Source organism: Opisthocomus hoazin, chromosome 15 (assembly GCF_030867145.1).
Source record: "Opisthocomus hoazin isolate bOpiHoa1 chromosome 15, bOpiHoa1.hap1, whole genome shotgun sequence".
NCBI classification, from domain to species: domain Eukaryota; kingdom Metazoa; phylum Chordata; class Aves; order Opisthocomiformes; family Opisthocomidae; genus Opisthocomus; species Opisthocomus hoazin.
Genome location: NC_134428.1, coordinates 15416246 through 15429896, shown reverse-complemented (window position 1 = coordinate 15429896; position 13651 = coordinate 15416246). Strand labels below are relative to the sequence as shown.

Sequence of the window (13651 nt, the reverse complement as noted above, 5' to 3'; positions counted from 1 at the left end):
ACAACGCCGACTCAGGGGCCTTGCTCCGTTCACCTTCTACAGTGCTTTTAATCATGGTGCTGAAACTGAGTTTTTCCTGTAATTCATTTTAACTGAAGCCCACCATTATGCACTAGCCCGTTATGCCTCAGCACATGAGCATCTACTGCTGATCAACAGTAAACACTGCCTGGATCATCAGAAAGCAATATTCTGGAGCTTACAGACACTTCAGTTCAGGGATCCCACCTTGGAATGCCCCACTCGTTTCTGAGTTAGTGCTCAAAAAACCCCAAATGCTACAAGGAAGGATACTCCAGAGAGAGCAGCTGGGCCACCAGGCTCCCAACACTTAAGACAACACAAGAAGTCAACACCAGAAAGGTCCCGGACCTCCAGCTCTCAGCACTCTTTGCTTTAAAACTAAGCTTTCATCCTCCTCTCAACCCAGATGCACATAGCCCTCTGCAAATTCATCCTTTGTAGTGCCTCACTAACAAGATCAGGCTTCTGTAGTGACCGAAATGCTCTCAGGCTTATTGCTGGTTTTCAGCAACACCGATTTCTGAATGTCTGGAGGAATGCACATACTTCAATGACAGAATATAAGTTTAACAGGCTTTAGAAACTGCCACAAGAACATTGTGTTACCAAGAAAGATTTTATTCTTTTTGCCAGTAGCTTTGTTAATTGCACAAAAAAAAAAATCTTTGTTTTGCCATTTAAACATTTTCACACATACTATTCTGAATGACAAATGTTAATTAAAAACAAGGCAAAAAAATAAAAATTCACAATCTTAATTAACTATAGGATCTATCATTGAGGAAAAAAGAAACTGCTTTTCTTACAAGCTTTTCACAAGTGTCACATTTTCTCTTTAAAAAGGAGGGAGTCAAAAAAGTAAATTGCTAAAACAAATCCTCATAAAAAGGAACTTTACAGAATTGTCAACAATATTAAGACAACACTGACTAGCCAGTTTTGTTAAGAGCATCTCTTAATCCACAGCTTCCCTCCCTTCCCTCCCCCAAAGCTCAGGCCTAGGAACAGATTAAGATCCATGTTCAGCGGCTACAGACATAAATACAAGAATCTTGAGTGAGACTGACACGAGTCAATCTCAACCGGCATCTGAAACAGTCTGGTTTTCACCATTTCCATCCCTCCTCCTCACTTCGCATCCCCTTCAGAGCTCTCGGTCTCCTCCTGCTCCTCCCTGGCCTATCTGTGATTGTACAGCTGGCTGGGCAGCACCGCACCCTCCAGCCACTCTACACCCACCTACCTCGCCAGAAAGCTGCAGTCAGACTTTCCCCGGATAAATTACAGTGTTTAGTTAGTGGCACCTGCCACTCCCACATAAATAACCACCTCCATTTTGAGACCTACAGTATTTCTGGAAAACAAGACCTGCAGCAGTGAGCTGCCTAGCCTAGGGAGTGGTTCTCCCTTTTACAAATATGGTTCTTCGAATTCACTATGAAATACACATCACAGGACTCGAGAGCTCCTTTTGTATTCCCGCTCTATCCAGAGGCAAAACAAATTAAAAAGAGAGGGAGAGCCTAATTTTCCTTCGCTCAGACCCATTCACCTTCACTCTGGCCCAAGAGACCTCTGCAGGGACAGGTCGGGGACACTGCTGCACTGGCTCAGCACAGTTCCACTCTCAACTGGACCTGAGACAGTACCTCCCTCTTCCTCCCCAAAGATTTCTTGCACCGTAAATCTGTGGTCTTATCTCCTGCCCCCAAAACCACTATTTCCCCCAGACGCCCTCAATACACAATTCATGTAAATGATTTCTTAACTGCAGCATGTTTAACCAAGGAGTTCTGATGCTAACAACTAACTTCTTCTGGATGGGGGAAGCGCAAGTGTGTCAAAAGGCTAATGGCTGTGCCTTTAACATGAGCATCTACATGCAGGATGACAGTGGCACTGCCAAAGAAATACGTATGCGTAACTAGTGTTGTTTACATATATCACTGGCAAACAAGCAAAGTGATGTCTAACAGATCTATTACTAGATGTTCACCACAGGACATAATGCATAACACAACATTAGCCCACAAATAATAGTGATCACAAGAGGTGAAATATTCAAAAAAGTAACATTTACAGCATTAGGTGTTAGATGTCATGATTTGTAATGAGTATCTGATACTTTCTCTGTTTCTTAATAAGGTGCCCCTGAACCATACGCACACATTGCACAAAGCAGGATTGGTAAGAAATCCTAACCCAAAGGAAGATCTCCCTACACAGCCATTAAGTTCCTAGAAAAGTAAGATTATGAGAGGGGCAGACCTCACAGATTTAAAGGAACATCGTCTAATTTGAATTTGCTTTTCTTCCTTTCAGAATCCCAACCCAAGGGAGGAGATTGTGCCACTGAGAAGTGATTTTGGCCAATAAAGTTTCTTACTGGCATTTTACTAACTCTCGAATCTAAAATGCAAGAACCTTCCTAAAAGGCTAATACTGAGAACAATTTAAAAACAAAAAAACCCATGTTCTATACATTTTTAGACAGGGACAGGCATCCTTTGGACTCTGGGTTTCCCTGCTATCATAAACACTGAAAGCATTTCTGCTTTCTAGCCTTGGCATCTGCAGTTGAAGTCCCACCTTTCTAGACAAACTGAGCAATGGCTCAGCAGTGCTCTTCGCTTCCCACTTTATTTACTAGTCTTTCTAGCAGTTGTTATCTAGCCACAAGCAGAGTCACAGGTACAGGGAAAAGTCTCATGCTGTGCTAGTGTTGCATCCAGAGTAGTAACACTAAGAACATGTAGGGAAAATCTGACATGTCTAAAGATCACTAATCAGTACACAAAATACCCCTGTGAGGTAGGTAATCACCACCCACCTTTAAAGATGGGTAAACAGGCTGAGAGATACAATGACCATGCAAAGGCCAGGGAGAGAGCGTGGAAAGGAGCTCAGGATCCTCCACGTCTCAGCTCTGTGATCATTTTTCTCACCCCTTTCAGACTCCCCACTGCTTGTGACACTGCTACAATCCAAGACGCCTTTGTAATTGACTACAAGTGTAAAGAAAAAAAAAAAGGCAAGTAGTAAAGCAACATAATCTAAGGCCAGCAGCAACCCTAAGATTTTTTCCTTCCCCAAATAAAGTATCGCTGGCCCAGTTTTACGCTATATGTTTCTCTTGCAGTTTTCTACGCAAACACATTGATCTCCAATGCTGTTTGTGGGATGGGCAGCTGTGATTAGCCTTTTAGGAGGCTCATTTACACCGGCATTCTCTCATTTTCAGTAAGGTTTGTGTTCCCTAAGCTATAGTTGTCTGTACAGGGGAAGACATGAATGCAATCTGTTCTTCTTAACAGTACAAGGAATTCCTCCATCAAGGTGCTGGGGAGGTGGAAGTGTAAAAAGAAACAGAATCTAGACAGTGTTGCATGCAACCCCATCACCTTCTGGAACTGCCATTCTCCTCCATGGGAGGTGCTTTGCTCTCTAACAGTGGCCGATTAACAGGAATGCTCCTCACCTTACTTGGGACCAAGGACTTCAGTGATATTCACAGACAGATGGGATGTATGTCACCTGTCCCCTTGATGCAGAGAGTCCAACACGCATTATTTCACAGCAAAGGAGAAAAGGATCATTAGAAACAGCATCTTGGACAAGCATACAAAGAGGGAAATAAAAGCAGCCAAGCAGCAGATTTCTGGCAGAGTTGCCCCAGAGCTTCTGAACAAGCCGCCACTGTTCTGTTCCATGACTGTCAGTGCATGGCATGGATTTTTCTAATTTGACTGTAACAATCCAAGCCCCCTCCTCCCCCCCTTCTGCCACCAGGGGAAGGCTCACCGCAGCAGCTGCCTCCATGGCAGATCTCAAAGTCTGTGTATAAAAGGAAATGGAGAGACAGAGATGGACTGGTCCAGAGTTAAAACTCAGTATCATAATAATATTAATCAATAACCATAGTATTAACAGTAAGAACGGTGCAGCCTAGTGGATGTAGGCTCTGTACACTGCAGACATGTCGTTGTCCGATTGGTCCAATGCTTTTGCTCGTTTATAGACCTAGAGAAGAGAAATTAGAAAAGTATCAACGGCTGCTCTTCTGTGAAGCCTTTCCCTAGCAGAAAAATTACTTTGCTGACAATCGCAAACCAGAGAACTGCATAGTATGACTCGTAATTACAGCAGCGCAGATCAGAACACACCAGGTCTTGTTGAAGCCATCTGTGTTTAGTGACATGACATTCTATGGGATTCTACAATACAAAACAAATCCAGTTCCATCCTAGTCAAAATATACTTCAATCACTGTCCTCTTGTCTTAGAGATAATTCTTAGATTTTTTTTCCCTTGTTGACAAATGGCTCTACTCAAGAAATGCTGAGCACTCACATCTGAACGCTGAATAACTCTTACCTCATTGGCAGCAGCTGCCATGGGAGTTGGGTGGTTGACAGAATCGCCCAGTGCAATAGCTAATCTAAGATCCTTCTGTATGTATTTCAGGTAAAAATCAGGTTTAAAGTTTCCTTGCAAGATATCTGTCGAGAGGAATGCGTGCAAAACCATAAGCATGACAGAAGTAAATCAAGCCCGCACTGCAAGGGCATGCAACTCAACACCAAACTTCCCTTTCCCATGCTAATCACCAGGAACACTGCCTTCAGCTCTTCGCTTTCTCTGCTCTCTATCTTCATACGGCCACAGCAGAAAATGTCACTATTGCCCACTGACAAAGTGAGCTCAGATTTCTAAGCAGCCTGCCCTTCATTTCACTTATTGCCTGGCCCCAATGAAATCCTCACTGTGAACTGAAGCCCTAAGCAGACTGCAGACAATGCAGAGCTTGGGGTGTATTCTCAGAAGCCCTGGGTACAAAGGGGAAGGAATGGAACTCAGCTCTTCATTTTCAGAATGCTTAAAATACCCAGAATCCCAGGCTGATGAAAATGGGACAGTTATTTTCTCCCTTCTGCCATTATATGAAATGCAGCTATGTTGTGGCAAATGTTCTATAATAAAACAATGTAAGATAACTTTACTTTGGCACTTCTGGTCCAGGAAGATGCTGGCAAGTTGTCCCTGATTGAGGATATCCAGAAGGGTCTGTTGGGACTGGCCAGTCACTTGAGCCAAAGTCAGTCCTTCTGCTATCGTTGCCATGAAGCTGCCTTGGACCATGTTCACAATCAGCATCATCTTGGCAGCATTGCCTACTTCACCTGGGAGTGAGACATACCATTGGGCATTCCTCCAGAAGAGATACAGCAGCCTTGCTCCCCCATCCCACACAGTATTAACACCACTAGACTCTTCACATTAAGCACTTGGCAGCCTTCCCTTCCCCTGAAAGGCTTCAAAAAACTTACCCATTTTCCAAGCACTCAAAGACAGGGAGAAATCATAACAAAACATGTTTTAAAATAAAAAGCATCAATGACCCTCCAAAATGAGGCAGTATTCAAAAGAGAAAACTTAGGCTGGTGGTTCTGAAATTGGCTAAGTTCCAGAAGAGCAGGCCAGTTTCCCACACTGCCCAAGGAGACAAGAAACAGATGACACACATGGCTCAGACTCCTTGCTGGAATTCCCAGTCCTTACACTAAGAAACTGCTATTAGGCCCCTTTGTGTTTCAATTACCTAGAAAAAAAGAGGTCTTCCCCATCGCTTGGAAACAGCTACTGCAGTCCTCATATAAACCCCTGTCGCCAGCAGCCAGGATCACAAGCATCCCATCATTAGACAGCTGCTGATTTCCTGAGACCGGTGCTTCCAAAAAGCGACCACCCCGGGACACTATCACCTGCAAAAGAGTATCTCTGGTTAACTTGGCATGAACAGCATGCATGATGCTGAGTAGACAACACAGCAAGACCATTGTTTAGGCCATTCCTGTCCCTGAGGACAGAATTTTACAGCAGAACAAATAGCTTAGACACAAAAACAGGAGAGGACAGCACTGACACGTGCTGTTCTGCATCCTGCAAAGCGTACCTGGGACCAAAAGTTGCCCTCACACCGCAGTAACACTTTCCTGCACCCATCACTACTGTCAACGTTTTAAGCAGCCGAAGTTAGGTGCTTTTGCCATAGCACCCTGCAATGGCCAAGGAACCAGTGCTGAAGATGTACATGTGGTGTAGAAATCTCAGAAGATGGACTGTTATGGTGTTTTCCCCTTTCTCTCGACAGAGCAAAGGCCTTTGACCTCTTCAGCCAGAGGTTTACTAATATGTATGACTCTTCACTCTCCAAATTCGTGTTACACACTACTGCTTCATCAGTAAGTCTGCTTAAAACTTCATCAAAACTAGTTTCCCTTCCTCATGCAACAACACATGCTGCCTTTAGGGCAGAGGATAACAATCAAGATGCCAAAGAGGAAATCAAAGATACCACATCAGAAATAATCAGACTACTTCTACAGAAATCGTCTCCATAATACTAGTAGGCATTTTTTTCCCCAACCGGAACATTTTAAATAAGCAGATTATGCATTTTATCAATTTAAGGACAGTTATTAATCCAGCAAGTGCTTTCTCCTCCAGTTTGCTACAGAATACCAATCAGGCTATAAATACATCTTAACAGATCAAAATACGGCTGGCTGTTTGCACTGGAGCCAGCTAACAGCCCTGCCAGGTCTACAGGCTTTGCTGTTACCACCAGGGAACACTTCATTCAACTTAGTTTGCTGGTCAAGATTTGACAGTTTATTTTGTCTTATTTGCCTGGGACTTCAGTGTCTCCTAGAAGAAGCCCAAAAATCTTCAGAAGCATCTTTATTATCAACAGACTACCACCTGAAGCAACAAGAACTAACATCCATGATTCAGCAATAGTACTGCAGAAGTTCGGTTCACTTTGATTACCTGGGCCAACTCTGTGACTGTATCTGCATCCACGGTGGACATATCCACATAACACTTCCCTGGGCGAATCCCCTGCAGTACTCCACTCGGACCAAGTACCAGCTGTGGGGAACAGGAGAGCGGTAAAGCAATAGGGTGTCTGCAAAGAAACTCCAATCATGCAGGACAGCAGTTCAAGCAAGTTTGGCACTGCACTGGTAGACTCCTAGAGGGATACCAAAATCTACCCCCCAGGGATTTTTACTTTTTCTAAAGTACAATTTTTTGTTGGAACATTTATTTTTACATAGCTGCACTGCCCAGCATCTACAATGATCGAGGCTACCATGGTTAGCAGGAACCAGAACTGACATTCAGTGACCATGTCTTGTAGTCTAGCTGGCGGAAGAAAAATAAGATCTAATCCTTACATCCTTTGCTGCCTTTGGGTCTGATACACAGGCAAAAGTGATGTCACAGGTGGACACAACTTCAGCGGGGGTTCTTCCCAGCCGAGCCCCCTCCTGGATGAACAAATCACACTGCAAAAGTCACAAATTTGAATGTAAGAAAAATTAAGTACAGAGCAAATATGTTCTCTAGCATTTTGCTGAAACAAACTCTGCTGCTGGACCCAACTCAGGAGGAGTCAGGCATATTAATTACATAGCAACTGGGTTGTCTTCGGTTGGTTTGTCCCCACACACACACACAAGGGGCTCTTCTGCAGCTTTTCTGAAACCCCAAGTGAAGAACATCAAAAGACAGACACAGGATAAGAGAATGCTTAGGTGAAATGGTAAGAGATTGAATGTTGTGGGTTTTGGAGGAGAGATGAGGGAAAAATATTGGTAGACATAGCAAAAGGTGTTACTGGACAGTAAACAGGAATATGCACAGCTGAAATGTGTTTTAGTGGGCTGCTGTTTCAAAAATCTTAGCTCTTTCTTACCCTATCCCCTCATACCTTCCATGTTTTGCAGTTAAAAAAAAATCTTTTAATCCTTTTTAACAAAGTAACCACTGTGCCCTCTTGTCTTTGATATTCCACAATATCATATGAGTACCAGATCTCCTCAGTTACCTACTTTTCCTCCTGCACTAAAAATAATAATGCTGGCTAGAACAGAAGTGTAATACAAGCTCAATTTTCACTTCAAAAGCCCCTACAAAACCCTTCCCATCCTGGTCTTATGTCACAGCAGGTTTTCAACAGAACCCTTGTTACTGCAATGTGAAGAGCACAATGGATGTGTAGATGAAGCTGCAGTCAAACATTGCATCTTACCACACCACTCCCAGGATCAGCTCCCCAGCACTTGGTCTTTTTGTCCAGCAAAATGACACAATGACTTGGCTTTTTACATCAGCAGTATTTCCAGAGGCACTTCATACTGCATTCCTCAACACACATAAAAGTTTGTAATTTTTCTGGCAATTCTCTCATCTCATACAAAACGGCAATAGGGTGGGAACTGTTCACATAAGAATGACCGTACTAGGACAGACTACAGCTTCACCTAGTCAAGAGTGGCCACCAACAAGCACCTAGGATATAATAATAGAACAAGATGACAAGGATATACTAGTGTTTCTTTGGCATCTTCTCCCAAGCACCACTGATTGGTGACTCCAGGCCTCCCCGAGCTAGAAGTGTTTAGAAAAGGTTAAGTATCATCTCTACCTTAAGCACGTGCCTACCTTCTCAGCAGTCCGGTTCCAGACAGTGACAGTGTGACCCATCTTCAGCAAGTTGGAGACAATGCCACTTCCCATGAGGCCAAGTCCCAGAAATCCTATCCTGAGGGGAACAGATAAACATTAATGCAACAGAAAGCAATTGGTGTCAGTTTCTCATGGTCTTGGAAACTACAAAAAGCAAACCCTGGAGCAACACCAGCAAAAAAAAAAATCCCCAAACCACAATAAAACCAAACACGTTCCACTGCTGCCACAGCTAGAATGGGCAGATACTGAGCTTTAAAAGCAAGCTGGTATTTATTCTGCTTACTAAACATCCCTAACGACTTCCTGAAGAAAGTCTTTAGTCTTCTTCAGAAGACTACCTAAATATTAAAGGTTTGGATGGTCTGGAGTTTTTTGTTTGTTTGGGGGTTTTTGTTTGTTTTATTAAAATTGCTGTTCTTGTGCCTTCTGTTGCCAGCCACTGCTTTACTGAAGATACAGGGAAGATTCAGAGATCAGCAGGTGCTTCTCCAATTAATCTTCTGATTTTTAAACTAAGTCACATGTATAATGACTTGCTTATACTACCGAATGATACATTACAATCCTTACTTTAATAAAGCTCAGCAAAGACTACTGGGCTAAGCATCACGCACAGACCAGAGACTTAGTCCCTGCTCTACAGCTGCAATTTTGGACAGACACAAAAAAAAAAGGAAGTAATAGGTCAGTACACGTCACCATAAGTGACAACACAGTAGTCCCAGATACCAGCTGCCTTCCCCCATGCCTCCTGCCCCACACCTCCAAAAGCTGGCAAGAGTTTTGCTCCCCTCCATTCAAGAAAAAGACATTATGCTAACAAGTTCCATCCCTACAGTTACCTGCAACAGGAATTCCTTTGCAGTCATTGCTGCAAGGATCCTTTTAGACATCATGCAGCTAGCTTCATACCAAAACCACAGTTCTAATAGGAGATTCTGAAGTGTTTTGTTACATGTCTGCTGTAACTTCACAACACAATCTGCCTGGCAATTCCCCAGTTAATTCTTCAGAATTAGCCACACTACAGATGTGCTGTAGCATTCATAAACTACCCGCACTCTCCCAGCTAGTCATGCTGAGCAAACTAATCTAAACAGGTCAGAGCAAGTCACTATAAGCTCCTTCAACAACCTAAACAAGGTCCACCTACTTTCAAGTGTCTAAAACAGGAGATATTCTTTCTCTCCCAACCCACCTCTGAGCCACACTTTCCTGAGAGACTGTTTTACCTGAAAAACGTCATTGTTATTTTGGTTTCCCTGGAGTACAGTTGAGAACTGACATCCCATGAGGACGACCCCAGTGGCAAACAGTAAGCTGTGGCCTGAACTCAATTTGAACAGAGCGGAAGTTACAGAGTGAAACAGGAAGCTCAAGTGAGGCTTCTCTCACTCTAGAAAGGAGAGGGGGACGTCAGAAGAAACCAGAAAGCTCACGTGCTACACAGCAAAGCTCTTGTGCTAGGAGAACACGCCTCCCTCCTCTTCTGGTCTTCTACACACTCAGAAGAGTGATTAAATAACGCCAGTCAACTGCCAGGCACTACTGGAGAAAGATATCCTTTTATCTTTCTGCCTCACACAGCACTCCAAAATACTGCTGCTTAATGTTCTGCACTATGCCCTACAGGAAAAGGGCAACTGCAGAAAAGCCCTGAATTGCAAATGTATCCAGGCCAGACCTTATTCTGAATTTTTCTACTGTACAGCCTCTGTTTGTTTTTAGCTGCCTTCCTCCCCCTCTACCCCCGAAATCAGAGTTTCACACAAGGACAGAGGAGATCTGTAGTTACAGGGAAACGTCAGGTTTATTTGTTCTCAGTGACAAGCTGGATAATGGCTGCATATATGAGCTGGGAAGGAGAAAAAAGAAGGGAAATGGCTGAAGTTCGTTGGAGATCTTACTTTTTGTCTGTAGGCGTGATACTGCCATTGACTGCCGTGCTGTCTGCTGCTTGGATGGAGGTGGATCCTGTTTCCTATGTGGGGTGGGGAGGGGAAGAAAAAAAAAAAAATCCGAGTGTACAGCTCTGGAGGAACTACAAGACCTCATGACAATAAAAATCCATCAAACCCAAGATTTGCCTTACCTCTTCACAAACCTTCAGCTTCTTTGTGATGGCTTGATAGCAGACAGCTGGCTGTATGGAGAAGACAAAGCATTCAGTGGAAGGACAGTCCTGATTTGCTCTGCTGAGCGAACAGACCATGTCCTTGCTACATAGCAACAGGCAGCTCACCCACCCACTACCATCTGCAAAGCAGGAAAAATCTCAGGCAGCTCTCAACGGGACAAAATAAACCAAAAACCTATTGCAACATACTAAGCTCTTCCTTTCCCACCATGTCCCAGCAATTCAGCCTGTCTTCTGATACAGGTACTGCAAGCTCCTTTCTGTAGTTCGTATGACAAGCTCCTCTAGAGGGAAGGATCCAGGGCATCCCTACTCTCACACTTGGCCCAAAGAAAACAGAGATCTCTGAAGTGTGCCACAGAGCACCTTGACTCTATGAGCTACACTCAGTATGTCAATGCAGCTGTGAAAGCAAAACCTTCTTGTTAACGCGAGAAGGCACGTGGCTTTCAACAAACATCAAGGTGAAAGCTGGTCCTTCCCATGCTGCTTATTGTAAGCTTGTCTAGATTAAAACTGTTAGCTGCTTTTAATCCTTCTGGCTCTGCCCAGATCCTCAGCTAGATATAAATCCTTTTTTCATTTAATTTGGTATTTCCTTTTCCTCCTGATGTTTGCTGCCAAAGATAAAAGCCTTGCAGGATTTTGACTCTCAGGAGATAAACTGGCTATATTTTACATGGAACTTTTCTGGTCCTTGAAATTCTCCTGCCATATTCAGTTAATTGACAAGTTCATCCAGATGAAGGAACTCATAGGTCAACCGAAGACAATCAAACAACAGGGCTTTTAAACAGAAAAACAGCTTTTCGTACCCCTCAATGTTCAATCTACAGAATTTACTACAACAGATCTGTCAAATTCTGGTGCTAGATAATCTTTAATTACTTAAACTATTCACTGCACTCAATGTTAAATCATTCTAGACCTTAAGGTTTGGAAGTGAACTACAAGATTACACATAAGAATCTTCATTGCTGCTAGCCCCCAAAGAAGAGAATTTCAGAGCTCTTTACGCACACTCCTTGTACTTGCAAAGGGAAAGGGCAGGATGCCAAGCTAGACAGACCAGCAGAATGATCCTGCCTGCCAAATCCTCACCTTCTCTGTCTGGCTCAGCAGGAAGTGATGAAAGTGTGGATCACTGTCCTTCACAGGCTACAAAGAGAGAAAGTACAGGCTCAGAAACACTCCCAGATAGTCACTGAGCAACCACAAGATGGAAAATATAAAAATGTATCAGCTGTATCAAGCAGCCTATTTCAATTAAGCAGGTTACATTGTGTTTCATTCTCAAAACCAAAGCCATTCCATTTAAACTCCTCGTTTATGAAAATCTGTAGGAAAACCAAAGAAGATTATGAGCAAGATTAACATTGGAGGAAGAGCTCTCATATCCCGCTTCATCCTCTTCCCAAGCAAACGAAACGCTTTCCAGCTTCCAAGGAACTCCTTAAAACAGCATTCTGGAAACTGGCTGGAGATTACCCCTAGCACTGTCACATGCTAGGCAAATGCACAGTAAAAGCAACAAGGACTGCAGGTCCAAGTATCTCACCTCCCCAGCGCGCATCATATGTACCAGCCTAGAGTCACACTGCTCTTCCTCTGCTTTACTGATCATTTATTTATTTATGCACAAAAAAGAAAGGTTTCCAAAAGCTGTTTGAGGGAAATCAAGTGAAACCACCCCATACAACAGTATCCAGACAGGGAAGGAGTATCCACATCGTCTCCTCCAGTTTTTGGAAGCCAGTCCCAGAAATACTTTTGAAACAAGTACAAAAATGAGTGCAGCAAGTTAAGTGTGAAAATGCAAATGGTTATACAAAGACTAAAATCTCACTTCTCAACATCTTTCTTAATTGTCCAGGATATTGTCTAGCATTGTTACACTACAGAATGACAGAACAAGAGTGTCTTATTTTGTTCCTACAAGAGGAAGATAAGATCTTGCTATTTCACAGCCCAGACAAAACGTTCTAGATTCGCTTCCACAAACTCTGTTCCTAGACCACATATGCTGTAAAGTTGCTCACCTCACTGACGCTTGGCGGCCATTTAAATCCAGCCACTGTTCCAGTCATCATTCTCTTCACTGTACTTGGCTCTGGGATTGTGAGGTCCTGAGGAGATAGAAGGAGGATCAGAAAGAGCTTACAACCTGGCTCGGTGGCTGGCCGCAGCACGTTGATCATATGAGCACACATACAGAGTTCTGAAAAGCACTACAAACACCTTCCACTTCACATGCTTTTCCATGAAGAGTTCATATTTAAAGACACAGTGCATTATGGACACAGGTGCGGTGAAGAAAACATGAACTGCCAACAAAGGAATTCAACCATAGTCATGGCTTCTGGAGAATCCATTCTTCATATGTAAGAGGAATCATTGCACTTGTGTAATCATGCAATGAGCAGAGAAGCAAATAAACACACTCGATCCAACATTTTCCTTTGGTGGATGCAAAACGCTAAACAAATGTGTGAAGAACATCACCACAGTCAGAGGTCTGAACTCTTCTAATCCTCCCGTCATAAAAACAGTAGCCTACCTGTTAACGGGAGAACCTTCAAAGCACAAGGCTGATAGTCACACCTGGTAAAGTTTGCGGAATCCATGAGACAGAAACTGGTATGTGGAATGCCCCATTCACTCAACAGGCCCTGATTTGTAACGTCATGATAATACTTAATGCATCTGTTGTGGTTTTTTTTTTACTGTTGAGCAGATTAAAATTTATCTTTCTTATATCCCCGAGATATACAGGTTAAAATAGGTCTTTATGCCACAGGTCATAGATCTAGGATATATACATATATAGGTCTTTATGCTATATGAACTGAACGTGCAGGACTTCTGCATAGTATGTGTCATCTTCCTGAAATGAGAGTTCATAAATGGAATCACATTATTGCCCCTCTAAAACTGCTTCTTGAAAATGTACAA

General features: G+C 43.1%; 1 protein-coding gene across 7 annotated transcripts in view; it reads right to left on the bottom strand.

The window, feature by feature from the left end:
- Positions 1–639: 639 nt before the first annotated feature.
- Positions 640–13651, bottom strand: part of GLYR1 (glyoxylate reductase 1 homolog) — a 29616-nt gene continuing 16604 nt past the window's right edge. For 3 of the 7 annotated variants that reach the window (XM_075436164.1, XM_075436160.1, XM_075436165.1), the window contains 11 exons: positions 12739–12825; positions 11801–11857; positions 10655–10705; positions 10470–10543; positions 8536–8635; positions 7266–7376; positions 6856–6957; positions 5624–5786; positions 5025–5204; positions 4399–4523; positions 640–4044 (listed from right to left, as the gene is read on the bottom strand). In XM_075436164.1, coding sequence (XP_075292279.1) covers positions 3970–4044; positions 4399–4523; positions 5025–5204; positions 5624–5786; positions 6856–6957; positions 7266–7376; positions 8536–8635; positions 10470–10543; positions 10655–10705; positions 11801–11857; positions 12739–12825 — 1125 coding nt within the window. In that variant the 3' untranslated portion in view covers positions 640–3969. The remainder of the gene's footprint in view (positions 4045–4398; positions 4524–5024; positions 5205–5623; positions 5787–6855; positions 6958–7265; positions 7377–8535; positions 8636–10469; positions 10544–10654; positions 10706–11800; positions 11858–12738; positions 12826–13651) is intronic. The other 4 variants (XM_075436162.1, XM_075436166.1, XM_075436161.1 and 1 more) reach the window with 3 other exon arrangements.